Consider the following 17,596-nt stretch of genomic DNA (forward strand, 5'->3'; position numbering starts at 1 on the left):
TGCCTCTTGTTAACATGGTACTCTTGACAGCAGACAAGCGGCTGCATCATTTTCTCATCTGTAGGCAACGCCGAAGTCAACTTCGGCAACCGAGGGCGACGGTGATTAACTTCTCTGAAATGTGACATGTACAAAAGACACACGCTCTGGAGTTGCTTGATAAGAAACAAGCCCTCAAAGGAATATAATAAAGTTCCCACAGTGCAAGAATGCCAGGAAATTGTCTAAAGTCACGAGATATATTGATAATTCAGCCGGCACACTGCGTCACAAGACAAGTATGCGTTTGCTTGACCAGTGGTGTTTCGTACTTCTTGGTTCTTTCGGTAAAGTCACGTAGGTATAAAATAAAATTAATCAAATCACCACAGCAGTGCCGAAATAATTGTTTCTTGCTGTGGTTGTCCCACCTGATGACAGACGCTTGTCTTGCGCCCGAAACGTCGTGATTTAATTGATTTTATTTTCTACCTACGTGACTTTACCGAAAGAACCAAAGAGTATGGATCCCTGCAGTCACGAAAACTTCAAATCGAGATTCAGTGGCGTTTCGTTGAACACGTAGTAGGATTTCGCGAGCAATATTATTCATAATAAAGGTTATTGGGTTAGATCGCGTAAGTATAAATGTGTCGTCATTCTCACCGCGCCGGCGCAGCCGAAAAGTGAGGGATTTGTCACGTAAATAAAACGTCAATTAGTTACTACTTCAGCCCACCAGTGAATTGTAGAGTAAATCCACAACATTTACAGTTCGAGTCCCGTGACGTTTCGCTGGTAATTACATCCAGCATCATCGGGCGATTTGCCAGAAACATTCCCTCAAAGGAATATAATGAAGTTCCCACAGTGCATCGCCCGATGATGCTGGTTGATGTAATTACCGGCGAAACGTCGTACTCAAATTGTAAATGTTGTGGATTTACTCTCCAACACACCGGTGAGCTGAAGTAGTAACTATTTGGCGCTTTTTTTACGTAACAAACCCCTTACTAATTGGCTGTGTCGGGTGGTGGAGGGTTTTGACACATTTATACTTACGCGATCTATCCCAAGAACCTTTATTAGAGTGACGTTTGAAAAGAGCAAGATGGACATCAGCTATTTTGCAGCGCAAGAGGAATCCGTGATGAGGACAGCTGAAATAAAACTACATACCGTAATTGTACATTCACTTTAATCCTTACTCAGCCACATCTCGCTGCCAGCTTCAGAGTTCAAATGTTCATGGCAGGTGTAGACCACACTCGACGCTACCCGGGTCCAATTCCAGGCCATGGCTAACAGCAGTGCCGAGTGACTTCTGAACCTGATCCTGGCTCTCCTCCTTCACAAACCAGCACAGGCCAGCGTGGTTAAGTATGATCAATCTTGACTTGAAGCTTTCGTGACTTGCAGGAATCCATACTCTTTGGTTCTTTCGGTAAAGTCACGTAGGTATAAAATAAAATATTCTTTTATTTTATACCTACGTGACTTTACCGACAGAACCAAAGAGTATGATCAATCAACCCCAATAGACGACATGGCACGGCAAAAGGCCTTCATCCAGAGGCGAATTTACAAAAGGCTGTAAATGATAGAGACAATTGGCAATACTGTATATGGGATCAAAAAACATGTTGTTTTTAACTACCAGTGCAGAACATGCCCAGACATTGATCTTGTTCACTACAGTACCCGATTAACGGATTTGATTTTGTTATTATTTTTTAATGAGCATGTTGCTTGTAATTTGTTTTGCACCGTCGCGCAGAATAACTCTGCATCCAAGAGGCAAATATTTGGTTGCAAAGTGAGCCGCTTGCTTTATTAACACGAAACTTGCGCTCCTGCTGCTGCCCATAGCGACGAGGATTACATTGAGCGAACTTTACTGCCTGCTATTGTGTGCTCGCATTACAGCGCTGACTGACCTTGCTGAACTACATATTGCCCGATCATTTGTTCGTCTTCATAAACCTCTTTTTGGACTGCGTGTTTGTGCCTAGCGATCGCAATGTAGCAGTCAGTGGCTGCAACGTTCTTGTACGCCGTGAGGACTTTGTCATTCCGAATTGCAAGGCTGTTACACACTGGTTATAGCTGCACATATTGAAGGACATAGTGCAACACATAAATACACCTTTGCAGAACCCATAACCTGCGCAGAAAGATTTAAATGACAAACCCATCACATGTTTTTGCCACATACTGTAAGAAGAAAGTACAACAGAGTAACGTTAACATTATTTTGACGGTATCGTATACAGCTATTGTGTATGGAATTGTGGCATAATCAAGTCTAGAGCAGCTATCTAATGTTTTAACAAACACAGTCAGAGTTAAGCGAGACATATGTTCGACGAGGTTCTTGATAACAGCACTGCGATATATTTGTATTTTAAAAGAAACACTGACCTGTTTTTTTTGTTCATTCACACAGACGACGAACAGGACACATTAACGCAACAACAAAGGCATACGCGAATGGCTCTACATACCACATGGCAGCCTGGTACGGCTTTTGCTGACCGCTACCCTCATCCAAAATCAATAGGAGCCACAAGCAGGATGCATCAGTGCAGGATGCATCGATTGTCTCCACTTCAGATTCTTCTGACTTTAAGTGGCGCCTCTTGCTAGTAGGCTTTGCTTGGTCAGTCACTCAACGGCGTGCCTTCTGCACAACCTTAAGCAAACTTCATATCCCGGGACGGCCACTTGTGGGTTGCCCTGGATGAGCACCATCTCTCTCTGTAGTGGCACCGATCATCTGGGACTCTCCCACTGCACACACTGAACTAAACTGTTTTTAATTTTACCAGGTAAGGCCGACCAAGCTAAATGATAGCTCCGTTTCAGTTTCATTTATTAGGTATAACCCTCGATTAAAAGCTTTCGTGACTGCAGGGATTCATATTATTGGTTCTTTCGGTAAAGTCACGTAGAAGGAAAATAATAAAATAATAAAAATGTAACAATAAAACGTCGTGAGAATTTTGTTTTCATTATTATGTCCCTTCTACGTGACTTTACCGAAAGAACAAAGAATATGTATAACCCTGTGAGCCATGCGGCTCTTGACTCGGGTGCAACCGCAACAAAACTAATACATGAACAAGAAACCAACGAAGTGGCTCATCATGTGGAAATGTACAGCAGCCTAATACTCTTAAACGCGTGTTTCTAAACGTGGAGGAAAAAAAAGGAGGACATACAGAAAAATCCACGAGACCACGTGGAGAACATGCAAACTCCAAATATACAGGCGTCAGGGTGAGGATCGAACACGCGACCTCCTTGCAAACCAGGCGAAGTAGTTAACATCTCGCCACCGTGGCGACAGTCAGGCACCATCCATCTGCAAGCAGCAGCTTAAGGTTCACCTATTGTTCAGGCTGACTTTGAGCCATACGATAACTTCGTGACTGCGTGGAATTGTAGCACAATGAATGAGTCCAATACGGTATGAAAAAAAAATGTAATGTTTATTAAAAAGATGCTTTTCAATTATTAATGCTAACTAAAGCAACTACAGCTCATTGTTGCGAATTTCATGCGCACTTCATTGTCCACATGCTTTTAATTAACTCAAACAAATCTCCAGCAGTTATAAGATTCACGTTTGTTGCGATTCATTCCACCCACTACCCATGTTAACAATTACATCACGACAGTCTAATCAGAGTCATGTTACAAGAAGATGTTCCTGAGAGTGCAGAACACTCGCTCGCTGGCAGGGAATGGCCCGCGTTTTGTATAAACAATCGTTAAAGGAGTTAGCCAAACATCTCAATATAGGGTCACAGAAGTCGGGCAATTTGTTGACGCCCATTCTGTCTGTCTTCCCGTTTGTCTGTGGGTTTCTGTTCCCTTAAACCCAACGAAAATTGTGCACGTTACAAATTTGTGAAAATGTTCACGATGCTTCTGAAGTCGCTTGCATTGACTTATCTCAGTCTCGTTACAGAGTGGCTCCATAATATTCATGAACTACGTTTTTCATATTCGAGAAAAAACGAAGATAATGAATTTATGTATGAACAGATGTACTCGTTTATGGACTCCCAGCCTCTATTCAAGTCTAGGCTCAAGACCTTCTGTTATCCTCTTTCATTGACTCATAAAAAAACAAGTACAGCACAGTACAATATATTTGGGTTGTTAAACGATAATGGGGATACGTTTTTTTTTGTATCGGTGACCAATTCCGAAAGTCAGGAATTAGCAATCGATTCCAGTGGAATGTCAGTGATGAATTACGTTGTTGGCGAGCGCAAACGTACAAACTAAATTACTGCAGGGTACATTTTCCCTTCTTTCTCATATAAAAGTTGAAGATACATCTAAGCAATCGCTAGCGCATGAGACTTTTATCAGAGGGGCCTCTATTATAGTGACTTCTAGACGGTATTTGGTCTATCCTTCCATGCTGATAAGACATGTTGGTAGAGGTAGGCATACCCACAGTTTACCCCACCACACACTAGTTTGTTATCCTTCTCCCGCACCTCCGATTAGCACGTTTGGCAACGTACGCAGTGAAAGCAGTTCAACACAACAACAACAACCAACATTCGCGGCCAAGTGAAGTGTCGAACGCCCGCTGGCAGGAGGCCACGGGACAGATCCAGGTGCCATGGGTCGACTGACTGAGATGACTGGCCGATGCACCACCTGTGCCCCCTAATGTGCCAACTTGCTGTGTTTTATCCACCCGGCGCTCTGCTCGTTGTTGTGAGCGTCGCTCCTCTGGCCTCCGTTGTTGCTGGAGGGCGACTGCCTCCAACTGCCCAGTAACAGCGTCCTTCACGAAGTTCAAAACACATACATACGAACTGCCAATTGACTGTGGTGGACCCATTGACACTGCTGGGTGGATAGAGGCGGTTGGGAATGATTTAAGAAACCTGCCCCATTGTTTACACTGCCGTGCCATGAGATTGAATTGAACCGGTGACCTTTGAATGGCAACTCCGGTGTGCCAAACCATCAAACCACAACAGCTCCCATTGTGTCTTAGATAAAAAGCTAAAACTACATAGATCTTCATTGGTAACTATTTTTTTCATGCGATTACCCTGCAGCACAACGTAGAATTTTAACAACGCAAGTGCATAAAGCCACCTCTACTAGCACAATATGCATGTTTTGTACATCGTATTGACGTGCAGTTGCATTTTGATGTTACATAAATCCAACATTGCATTGTTTTGTGCAGTCTTTGATGATCGGTCTGATACCTTCAACTCACTGCACTTGACATGCCTGCTTAATCACAAGTGGTTGTCACACGACAGCGGAGCTTAATCTCAGCGGTTCCCCCGTTGTAGACATTTGTTTTTAAGCGGGCCACCCAAACCACCTGTGGTTTTAGTTTTCATTATAAGTGGGATTTTTTTCCATCTGAACCAGCAGCTTTATATCAGTGTCTAAGGCAACGGGTCTGTGCTGCATTGATGTCAAAGAAAGCCCCGGTGAAGGCCACCTAGTGCGTTGAACTCGGCCACATGCAGAGCAAATATTTTTTGCTTGAAACCTCCATCCATTATGGAATCGCGATGTTCTGCTTCACTCGCTGCCCAGGGAGAGATGGGGAGGGTGGTGCGTGTGCTCGCCGTGTCTGTCCCAACAACCTTCAAAACATGCGAGTGACACATCTACAAATGGGAGCGAGGCCATCGGGGGGGGGGGGGGCTCTTCCCTTTTCTCCCACTACTGCAAGTGAAACGACGCCTCCGCAGTCTCAACTCGCGCATTCAGCGCCTTGCGCACGCCGCGAGCGCGTGGAATTCCGCCTCCACCACCATTATCGCCAAGGGGTTCTGTGCTCCCCCACCCACTTCCTGAGACCTTGCAGAGTCGCCGGCTCGTCCCTCTTCAACTGTGCTCTGTCAAAACGAAGACCGCGTTCTCTACCCACTGCTCCCCCACCCCCCAAGTCAAGAGATTTCATTACTCCCACTCACGGCCTCGCGACCATTGCCTTGCCCCGTAAGACCTCTCGACTCGGAGGTCAGCACTTCATTGCCCGCATGCTTTATCTGCACTGTTATTTATCTCGTTCGCTCAGATGGGGCTACACCCAATGATATTAGCACTTTAGTGTATAATACATTACATTTCTTAACCACCCCTTGCAGCACCGTGGTGGCGAGAAATTAACTACCTCGCGAAGTATACAATGGGTCGTCCATAAATGACGTCACGCACCTGGGGGGTGGGGGGGTCAGACATTTGTGACGATGTGTGACGAGGGGGGGGGTGAGAAATATGACGTCACATCAAAATGCGCAACTTTAAATAAATATAGACAACAGGTTCTACTTAATTAATTAGACTTTTTAATAAATGTTTTCTCCTAAAACATCAGTGTGCAGCGCCACATTAAATACGCACTACAATGACAATAGTTTAAAGCGATTTGAAGCATGTTTTATATATTTGGGGGGGGTGGGCAGAGCCTTGTGACGTCATATATGAGGGTGGGTCTGACTTTTAGTGACGTCGTGACGAAGGGGGGGGGGGGTCAAAAATCGTCCAAAATCGCGTGACGTCATTTAAGGACGCCCCCAAGAGGTTGTGGGTTCGATCCCTGACGCCTGTATGTTTAGAGTTTGCATGTTCTCCCCGTGGTCACGTGGATTTTTTTCCCGGGTTCTCTGCTTTTCTCCTCCACATTTAGAATCAACATCATGCGTTTAGCGAATTGTGTTTCTATAAATGTCCACATGATAAGCCACTTCCTTGAGCTATCATTTGTGGCCAGGTCGCTTCTGAAAAAGAACAACATAACTCAGTGGGCCTTATCGAGTAAAACTAGAAATAGTTTAAGGTTTTTTTTCATAACAATGTATTGTTACCCTCACAGCTTTCCCCGCTATATATGTATTTCTTGTATTGTTGACCTGGTGTAAGCAGCCGCGGCGTGTAGGCTGCTTTATCTCACTTGCGTGTGAATAAACGAATATATATGAGCGTAAGGTATATTTCACTTGGGCCCTCAACAGAACATTGGGGCAACCCAAAAGTTCACACATTAATCCGAAAAGCAACCACTGAGCAAGGCCTGGCCACTCATTTGATAGCATGGGCTTACAAAGCCACGTTGAACAGTCTCAACGTGATTACCATGTTTAACCTTCCCTGAAACTGTGGGAATCATTTGTGTCCAGTTAAATTGAGATATATTTCTGTCCCATTAATAACCAAGCATATGTCTAAATACAGCTCGTGAAAATATACGTGAATTTTGGACAAATACTGTGAATATAATAATGTGCATAGCTAAGTAATGTGTTCATCTATATTTCTGTAAGCACACTGTCAACACAGACATTACATGAATAATGTTGGTGTAATTAACATCAATTTACATAATATTCATCTAAATCATATTTCGTTTTCCGTATAATGCAGTGTTTCGGTACTGTGTTAACGAGTGACGTTAAATTAAGTAAATTATGAAATGTGTGTTTTTGAAATCATATCTGCGCTAATGTTCCATTCACATACAATCATAGGCTTGGTAACGATTGCAAACAAATAGTCAAAATCATTACCACAATCATCGATGTCATCTATGTTACTGCTGCTGGTTTTTCCCGCTATTTGTCCCAGAAAGGACTGAACGAATCAAGATCGCACCCAACACCTTGCTGTACATACCGTGAAACATATTCCAGTCACACTCCCACACACATACACAATGTTTAATGACACACAACAACAACAGCAACAGCACGAGGTAATAAAGGAACACAGAAATACGGTGTCGCAAACATTTTGCACGGATTAAAAGTATTTAACAAGCAAAGAAAAAAACACGTCGAAAGAGTAATTGTTCTACTTTACCCTTTGCAGATTCCATGCGACTGCTGCGATGGAAGTGGCGTGCTGTGTGCAGTGTCTCGGGGTGATTTTTTTTTGTTCTGCCCCAAACCAGCAGTGCCACATTTCTTTCGTCTCTCTGATGTTAGCCTTTGCAGATCTTCTCGGCTATCTGCAACATCCTTGGATTCGCAAGTGCTCTCCCTACCCGCAGCAATGTTTGCTGCCGTAACTCGGATGATTAATGCGCCATAAATAAGCAAGTGGTCCAGCGGCTGATACTGGAGAGAGAGAGAGAAACAACTAGCAGACATGTTTGTTGGAAGTTAGAGGGGAGGGTATTAGAGAGAATGGAAATGAGATGAGATGCAGCATAGCTGGAGTTGGAGAGAGAGAGAGTGGGAATGATAGGTAAGAGATTAAATTGAATAAGGAGAGGTAACAAGAGGGGTGAGTTGGCCAATTGGCTCAGCGGGGTAATGCCTCTGTCAGAGCACTGAGCTGACACGACTGACGTTGAAGGTTGAGTGTGGGCACTTATTCATAATTAAAACTGGCTCAGAGGCAAAGATGAGTCAATGCTCTTTAATGCACAAAACTGTCATTATACATTAGATTCTCTTTTTCGATCTTAATTCAGCTTGAGTGTTTATCTCCATGGACGGAAATTGTCATTGACTCCCTGCAGTATTTACAAAATAATACAACGTGCCATCGCTTGTTGAGTAAGCAGATTTTGTCCTCGTTTTCACACTTGTACGACAGTACTTGTGCGACGTAAAATAAACAAGTTTACATTTGGAACGCCAGCATAAGAGCAGTGCGTCTCCCCAACGTGAAACTACTGGACGTCTGTGGAAGAGCTTCATAGCTGATCAGATTTCTCGAGAATAAATCATCATTGTGATTCTGTAAGAGAACGGCTTCATCAGGTTCCTTCAATTGCCCTGTATCCACACTAGGGGATACACCTGCTCACGTGCCCTGCTATAGAGGCGTTCATTGTATCGCATTTAACTCAGTTTTTGTGTATTCCCCCAGAGCTGCAATACACCAAATTGAATATAAAATGGTATTTTTTGCACAGTCATTGGTGACCGGGTTGCGACTATAAACTGGCTACACTTAAGAGCCCACTTACGTCGCTGGTGGTGGCCTGGATTCAAACCCAAGTTCCCAGTCGTTCCGGCTCAGTGCTCTCACAAGACGTGAGCCCCGCTGAGACACCCAGCCACCTCCTGCAAAGGTACTTTCTGTGGTGCCATCTTCCGGGGGGCCATTCTCGATACAACGGGATGCCACTACTGCTAACCGTGTGAGAACCAAACTAAAGTTTCTTCATGACGCAATATGAATTTAATAGCACACCACGGATACAACCCAAAAGGCCTAAACAAGGAATTACGTCATCGGGGAGAGATGAAAGCGTCGCTATAGGGCCACTGTGGAAGGAAAAAGGAAGACGGTGGTTAGAAGACGAGAAGGTTGAGCGAAAAGGGAATTGTGTGGCCTTTTGGGATGGTGATTTATGACAGCACCCAGGTCTCCACATCTCACAGCAGTGACCGTATGCCCTCATCTCAATGTCTGTGTTATCAACGCACGGTCAAGTGCGTGGTCTTGGGATGATGATGTTTAACGAGCAAAGCCATTCCTCGACTGAATTTTAACGCAGTGCAACGGCGTGAAACGTGTTTATTTAAACGCCTTGCACAACAAGTAACTGAGCCATGTGATAAGATACCTGCAACACACAATGTACTCGCACCGCACGAATTATTTCAAAATGTGCTGACTTATTTCATCAACTTGAATGGCTAAACGAATCCATAAATATATAATAAATACATTTTAGTTTTAAAAAATATTTATTTTTCAAGGTGTTCACTTCGGTGATTTTGAAATTGGTCAAAATAAATTTTTACTTTAATTAAAATCACCAAATTAATTGTTCTTTTACAAAGAATAAATTAAGCAAGCATCACCTCGTGGACAAGTTTTGAGTATTTCTGAACTCATAAGAAAATGCAAAACAATATAACTCAAGATATATATGATGCAAGCATCTCTGTATTGCGTTATCTGAGCCATTAACACTAACTCATGTCCCTCAAATTAAACACATTGCAGATAACAGGATGATTTATCAGGAAACGAATTAGTTGCTCAAAAAATGGACAAGAGGATGACGTCCCTCTTAATTAATTTCAATATGGAAAATATCTCCGGGATCTTCTTATCTGCGCATTTGCAGAGGAAGATCGAATGCATGTGCAATGTAACAAAGTGAGAATCTCCTTGAACCCTGGATAACAGTTGTGGATACACGAGAATTGAAGATGAGAGGATTGTTGCTATATTTTATCCGTGACTTAATACACTACTTGCATCCCACTGGGATTTTTGCACACAGCGTTGGTGTACGGTGTTTTTTCTGCAATATTTTGCTGTCTTTTTTTGGATTTTCTGTTTGCACTTAGTCACATATTCACTTTAAGATGTTTTTTGTTCATGTTTTTGGTTTTTGTTTGTTTCGGTTGCACCCGAATCAAGAGCCGAATGGCTCACAGGGCTATAGCTAATAAATTAACTTGAAACTTGAAACATAATGTTAGTTATTTCAGTGTTCAATAAACCATACCCAACCACGTCACCTCCTAGAGGGCGCCCTTCCATTACTCTGTGATGGAAAAACTCGAGACGAAGAAGAGGGTTGACTTTAGAATTTAAATATTTAGAATCTTCGAATTTTTAAGGACAATTCCCGATCTTATTTTTGGATGTTCATATCATGTGCGTTTAGTTATATATTGATGTGGGGGCGGTGCCCATGCTGTGACGACAGTCGGGGGGAGAGAGGGTAGGAGGCATATAGGGCTGACCCTAAATAAATAAATAAAATCCCGGCGCCCCATATGGCCATGCATTTTTATATGTATGTTGAACTTCTTTCGCACCATCCGCAGCTAACTGTGCTAATCGAAGGTGCGAGGGAAGGACAACAAACTAAAATAAGACAACGATCCCCCGCATCGCCTGAACAGACTTTCGGGGCAGGTGTTGTTCACAAGCTGAGCCTATGAATCGATTCCATCATAATTAAGTTAAAATGCCCCCAAAATAACTGAATATTACTTAAATTAGCCACTTGGTTTAAATATTTAGAAGACTTTTAAATGGTAATATTAACAGTTTTTTGTATTATTAATTCATATATTCTTTTTTTTACATAGTTGGCAATTGAGAATAGCATTCTTTTATCATAATTGAATGATTTATTTTCACACACGCGTGTGTTTTATCAAAACAATTATTCTCATATATGAGTGCGTCTACTCTGAGCCAAAATTCCTCTTCGTTAAAAAAAATAGGCTAAACAATGGAAAATAAAATATGTGAACTACTGATGACATTCGTGCACTGCAGCGCACACTGGTGGCAGACAGAACGATGCGTGGCTGCCAAGGACTCTCACTCTCCCCGACACGGGGAGGAGAGGAATTGAAAGCACCCTATACTAAGCACGCCGGAGCAATGCCCTTGCAGGTGAGTATAAAACACAGGAAAATAGCCGCTCATAAATGTTCGCCTGTTCAATGTTGGCGGGCGATAACTTTTGCCCGTGCACTAAACTATGCAGATAAAAGTCCTAGCAACCAAATGAATGCAAAACAACTTTGCATGACCAAGTTTCACCATTTTCCACTGTTGACGTTATATTGCGTCGTGCATCATTGTGCCAAGAATGCATGCCAGAGGAATGCTTCGTGCACGATTACAGCAGGAATAACCTCGATGCTCCAAGTGCTATTTGCATTCAACAATGCCATCTTTCTTAAATATTGGTCATTTCAAACACATAAAAGTCTGTTAAAATGGTTTGTAGCAGAGGCTTTCTCGTGTAACCCTAAAACCGTTGATCAACGATCACAATAAAAAACATTAAAATATATTTATCATTCGTATTAGTTCACATGTCGTACAGCATGCAACATTTTTGGGCTTTGCAAGAGACCACTGTGTAAAAACTGTTTTAGGACGTGATATGGGTTTGTTTAGTAGTTCAATTCCGTTGGAATGCAATGTTGCAAATTTGAGAGAGCAAGCATATTTCATCGTAAAGCACACCAAGGGAATCGACTGTACGTTAGGTCGGGTTTTTTTAAAGCACAATACTGCGGTCAAAGCTGTAAATGTTCCCAAAAGTCCTCCTGTGCCATTAGCCTTTGGTGGATTGTGCCATGCTTTATGGCACACAACTAGAATAAGAAAATGATGGGAAATAATAATACTATGAACGGCCCTCTATTAGGATGAAGGACACCTCACACTATGTTGATTATGGGGGTTGTTTGACTATACTTCACCACACTGATAAGTAGGGGGGCTGGTGCAGGGGGGGGGGGGGCAAGACCCAATCAGATATCACTCCCTTCTCATATAAGCCATGGCCAGGAATATAACTCATGTCAATGGGTCAGAGCGCTGAGTCAACAGCCTGGATTGCGAATCGATGATTCAACCAGGTTTTCAAGTGAAGTGAGTCCATGGTCTTTTCCCAAGTCACCAATGACTGCACACCCCCTACCCAAAAAAGCGAATTAAATGTGTTTTTTCGTTCAGTTGGCAAAACAGCCATCTCTGAGAATGACCGTTTTCCGTGCGACTATTATGCAACAAACATCTCCACAGCAGCGCGATTAGGAGAGCGCAGCAATCCGCAGTGAGGATATGCGACAATTCTGAACGGATCTCGGAAATAGTTTCGTGAAAATTACCTTCCATGATGGGCCATTCTCGAACACGGGGTGATGCGCTGCCCGACTACGAGAGTTCCAAGGCAGACTTATTTTTGACATTTCTCATAAAGAAATTCACCCCATCGATCCGTGCTTTGGAATGCTCCGTTAATTGCACATCACAAAAGATGCTGGCTAACGATGAGGCGTCAGCTCCCATTGGACAACGTGCAATTCTGCACGAGCGGAATGCCCTTGTGCAGTCAAAGCGAAGCGATCACTTGTGTGGGCAGCTGTGTCCTCAAAGCCGTGTGGTATAAATACTCTTTGGTTCTTTCGGTAAAGTCACGTAGGTATAAAATCAAATAAATAAAATCACGACGTTTCGGGCGCAACTCAAGCGTCCGTCATCAGGTGGGACAACCACAGCAAGAAACAATGACAGAAGTGGGCAAAAGGGGTGCTTGTATCAAGAGGCTATATAGGTACAGTGGAGGAAAAAAGTATTTGATCCCCTGCTGATTTTGTACGTTTGCCCACTGACAAAGAAATGATCAGTCTATAATTTTATTGGTAGGTTTATTTGAACAGTGAGAGACAGAATAACAACAAAAACATCCAGAAAAACGCATGTCAAAAATGTTATAAATTGATTTGCCTTTAAATGAGGGAAATAAGTATTTGACCCCTCTGCAAAACATGACTTAGTACTTGGTGGCAAAACCCTTGTTGGCAATCACAGAGGTAAGACGTTTCTTGTAGTTGGCCACCAGGTTTGCACACATCTCAGGAGGGATTTTGTCCCACTCCTCTTTGCAGATCTTCTCCAAGTCATTAAGGTTTCGAGGCTGACGTTTGGCAACTCTAAACTTCAGCTCCCTCCACAGATTTTCTATGGGATTAAGGTCTGGAGACTGGCTAGGCCACTCCAGGACCTTAATGTGCTTCTTCTTGAGCCACTCCTTTGTTGCCTTGGCCGCGTGTTTTGCGTCATTGTCATGCTGGAATACCCATCCACGACCCATTTTCAATGCCCTGGCTGAGGGAAGTAGGTTCTCACCCAAGATTTGACGGTACATGGCCCCGTCCATCGTCCCTTTGATGCGGTGAAGTTGTCCTGTCCCCTTAGCAGAAAAACACCCCCAAAGCTCCTCCATGTTTGACGGTGGGGATGGTGTTCTTGGGTCATAGGCAGCATTCCTCCTCCTCCAAACACGGCGATTTGAGTTGATGCCAAAGAGCTCCATTTTGGTCTCATCTGATCACAACACTTTCACCCAGTTGTCCTCTGAATCATTCAGATGTTCATTGGCAAACTTCAGACGGGCATGTATATGTGCTTTCTTGAGCAGGTGGACCTTGCGGGCGCTGCAGGATTTCAGTCCATCACGGCGTAGTGTGTTACCAATTGTTTTCTTGGTGATTATGGTCCCAGCTGCCTTGAGATCATTGACAAGATCCTCCCGTGTAGTTCTGGGCTGATTCCTCACCGTTCGCATGATCATTGCAACTCCACGAGGTGAGATCTTGCATGGAGCCCCAGGTCGAGGGAGATTGACAGTTCTTTTGTGTTTCTTCCATTTGCGAACAATCGCACCAACTGTTTTCACCTTCTCACCAAGCTGCTTGGCGATGGTCTTGTAGCTCATTCCAGCCTTGTGTAGGTCTACAATCTTGTCCCTGACATCATTGGAGAGCTCTTTGGTCTTGGCCATGGTGGAGAGTTTGGAATCTGATTGATTGCTTCTGTGAACATGTGTCTTTTATACAGGTAACAAGCTGAGATTAGGAGCACTCCCTTTAAGAGTGTGGTCCTAATCTCAGCTCGTTACCTGTATAAAAGACACCTAGGAGCCAGAAATCTTTCTGATTGAGAGGGGGTCAAATACTTATTTCCCTCATTAAAATGCAATTCAATTTATACCATTTTGGACATGCATTTTTCTGCATTTTTTTGTTGATATTCTGTCTCTCACTGTTCAAATAAACCTACCATTAAAATGATAGACTGATCATTTCTTTGTCAATGGGCAAACGTACAAAATCAGCAGGGTATCAAATACTTTTTTCCCTCACTGTATATGGGTCTCTATGTGTCTATGGGTCTATATGTGAATCTATAGGTCTCCGTGTGAGTCAGTGGGTCCATATGTGTGTCGAAGGGTCTATATGTGAGTCTATGGGTCTCTGCGTGGTGAGTCTATGGGTCTCTGCACGGTGAGTCTATCGGTGTCTGCGTGGTGAGTCTATGGGTCTCTATGTGATGAGTGTATGGGTCTCTATGTGGTTAGTCTTTGAGTCTCTGTGATGGTTGTATCCTATCTTGTTTTCAAATACATATCTGTAGTTAGTGTTCACGTGAGTTTCATACCATCACAATATTTTCGTAAGAACACAACAATGAGGACCTCCGATGCGCACTGGTTGGCTACGTACGGTGCGAAAGAAGTTCAACATACATACATACAAGTGACTGTGATGTTCACAAGCTAAAACAAAGGATACATTCTGATCTATGAAAATGAAACTAAACTATCGAGAGAAAAAAAGTAGCCGTTCATTGAAGAACGTGGCTCAAGCTTCAAGATTAGAACAGCATTAAGCACTATCTGATTAAAATGTTAACCATGTATGGTATTGCATTTCCTTCATCCCATCGTGAAGCTCATAGCGGTTTGAGCGAAATGTCGTCAGTATAATACAGGTTTTTTTTTTCAAATCCCACAAAAAACCTGTATCGTGAATGATATTGGTCGCGAAAGCTGACGTGTTAAATTATCTTCATGTAACTGGTGAGGAGGCGCTTCATCGGCCATAATTGTATCCACACTTTGGACACGTGTAAATACTATCTTGCTAACCATTGACAACTTTAGATTTGAAGTTTTCGTGACTGCAAGGATTCATACTCTTTGTTTTTTTCGGTAAAGTCACGTAGGTAAAAAATAAAATAAAATAAATGAAAACAACTCAATTAAATCACGACGTTTCGGGCGCAACACAAGCGTCCGTCATCACCTGATGACGGATTTAATTGAGTTGTTTTCATTTATTTTATTTTTTACCTACGTGACTTTACCGAAAAAACCAAAGAGTATTGACAACTTTGTCAGGTGGTGGAGGGTTAACGACAAGAATTTTGGCGTAAAACTACCAAGTGGTGAATTTTACGCATAGGCTTTCACGACCGATGTTATGATGCATAATTGATTGCATTTGGGTTAGGTCATCGTGTAAAAAATGTGTGTGTCGTAAGCCCTCCTCCACCTCACCAAGCCAATTAATAAAAGTATCACATGCATCAAACGTGACCTAATTACCGGGAGTGATCTCACAACATTTACGTGGGTAACGACGTTTCTCTGGATAATTCTCAGAATCTTTATTTATCCTGGAGAAATCCGATGAGTTACGAAGCACTTTTTCCTTTGGATATATGAATTGAGTGCACAAAGGAACCTTGTGGCGGGACCCCAGGGTCCCATAAGCCCCCGGCTCTCGCATAAACGGCGTTGCGACGTCATTTTATGTCTGTTGAAGATGAACGATATGACAATTTATTCCTCTCGACGAGCTCTACATGATGCGCTAATCAGATTTTCAAAGTTTTGTTTCTTCTCTGCATTCGTCCTCGCTGCTGCGCTTGGACGACATGACAACAGAATGATCCGCGCCAGGTGGGTCGCGGCGTTTATGTGCGCGGTGGGACGGAGTCGCCAAAAATAATGAATTAATTACGCTTTTAACTTCCGTTTATTCGGGACCCCGGGGTCCCACCATAAGGTTCAGATGTCCAGTATCCAAGCATCCTCAGCTTATTAACAGGAGCTCAGATCTCGAGTGAAAGCGTTTCCTGATTCGGGTTTGATTCACGTGGCAATTTCATTAATTGTCTGTGTCGGCAGGAGGAGGGGTTGACGACATTTGTACACGATGACCCACCCCAAAAGAAACCAATAATCAACTACCATGCGTCCTGACCCACGTACAAATTTGGAGCATGCACTGTTAATGGTATATGCCTATATCCTCCCGAAAATATTTTTCGAAATGATTTTGTGTCGTGCAATATGTTTCCATTAAACGTCAGCCCAAAGTACACAGTGCGTTGGTCAGTGGAACACCTCTTATCTATAATCATTGAAATGACTTTGACATTAAAACCAGACTTTCATCCTGATTAACGCTTTGATATTCCAAAAAGGCGGATGCAAAGAGTGGATTATTTCCCTTTGAAATTGTTCAGGAGGATTATGGATTCCCAGGGTGAAACTTAAAAGCCTGGACTTTAATGCATCCCATTAAAACAGCAGTTACAGAATTGGAAAATTACTCTCTGTACATGTTTAGATAGTCTCTGTTCAAGCCCTTTTTTTGCACATTTATACTTGTATAAGTATTTTTTTAAACTGTCACAAGTCGTAGTGTATGGTGTTCATCTCTGTAAGCATCCTGCATCCTATTTAAATGAGATACTCTATTATGATTGCAGGGAATGGTCTCTCCAAAAATCCAGGTTTGAAGATGACTCAGCCGATCATCCTGACTCAACCCATAATCTGCAGACGTTCATCTGGGGGTTAATAAAATATGAATACTGTACTATGTGAAATTATGGAATGTATTTTTTTTTATCTTCGCACACAATAAAAAAAATTTCATCAAATTGTAAAAACATGTTGATATGCCTTTTAAATTATTATTATTTTTATACCACGTTCCGTCAGAATTATCTGAATGCTATGATAATTTTCAATACCTCCACAATGGTCACTCATTTCTGGAAGTAATGTACTTCATGCTAATTCCTGTTTAATTAACCTCATTGTACCACTGCAATTGTCAATCAAAAGCCCGTGTCTTAGCTTGAGATTATATTTCTCCAATCCTAAATGAATAATCAAACTGTGCTGCTAAAATTGAAGCATCGAGTGTGGCCTTTACAGTTTGTTAAATGCCAACCAGCACTGACCGAAATGGTGAAGTATGTAAAATAATCCCCATGTCCAACAAGGCAAGAGGAGCCCTTAATCCAGCAGGGGATT

General features: G+C 42.6%; 1 protein-coding gene across 4 annotated transcripts in view; it reads right to left on the reverse strand.

Annotated features, from left to right (window-relative positions):
• ADARB1 (adenosine deaminase RNA specific B1) overlaps positions 1–17,596 on the reverse strand; it is a 109,220-nt gene that overhangs the window by 45,679 nt on the left and 45,945 nt on the right. The window contains exon 1 of one of the 4 annotated variants that reach the window (XM_078871851.1): positions 7,837–8,055. The exons of the other annotated variants lie outside the window; for them this stretch is intronic. Within the exon in view, the coding sequence (XP_078727977.1) occupies positions 7,837–7,852 (16 nt within the window). The 5' untranslated portion in view covers positions 7,853–8,055. Of the gene's footprint in view, positions 1–7,836; positions 8,056–17,596 lie in introns of those variants that run through there. 4 annotated transcript variants of the gene reach the window in all.

This window comes from Lampetra fluviatilis, chromosome 2 (assembly GCF_964198595.1).
Source record: "Lampetra fluviatilis chromosome 2, kcLamFluv1.1, whole genome shotgun sequence".
Lineage (NCBI taxonomy): Eukaryota > Metazoa > Chordata > Hyperoartia > Petromyzontiformes > Petromyzontidae > Lampetra > Lampetra fluviatilis.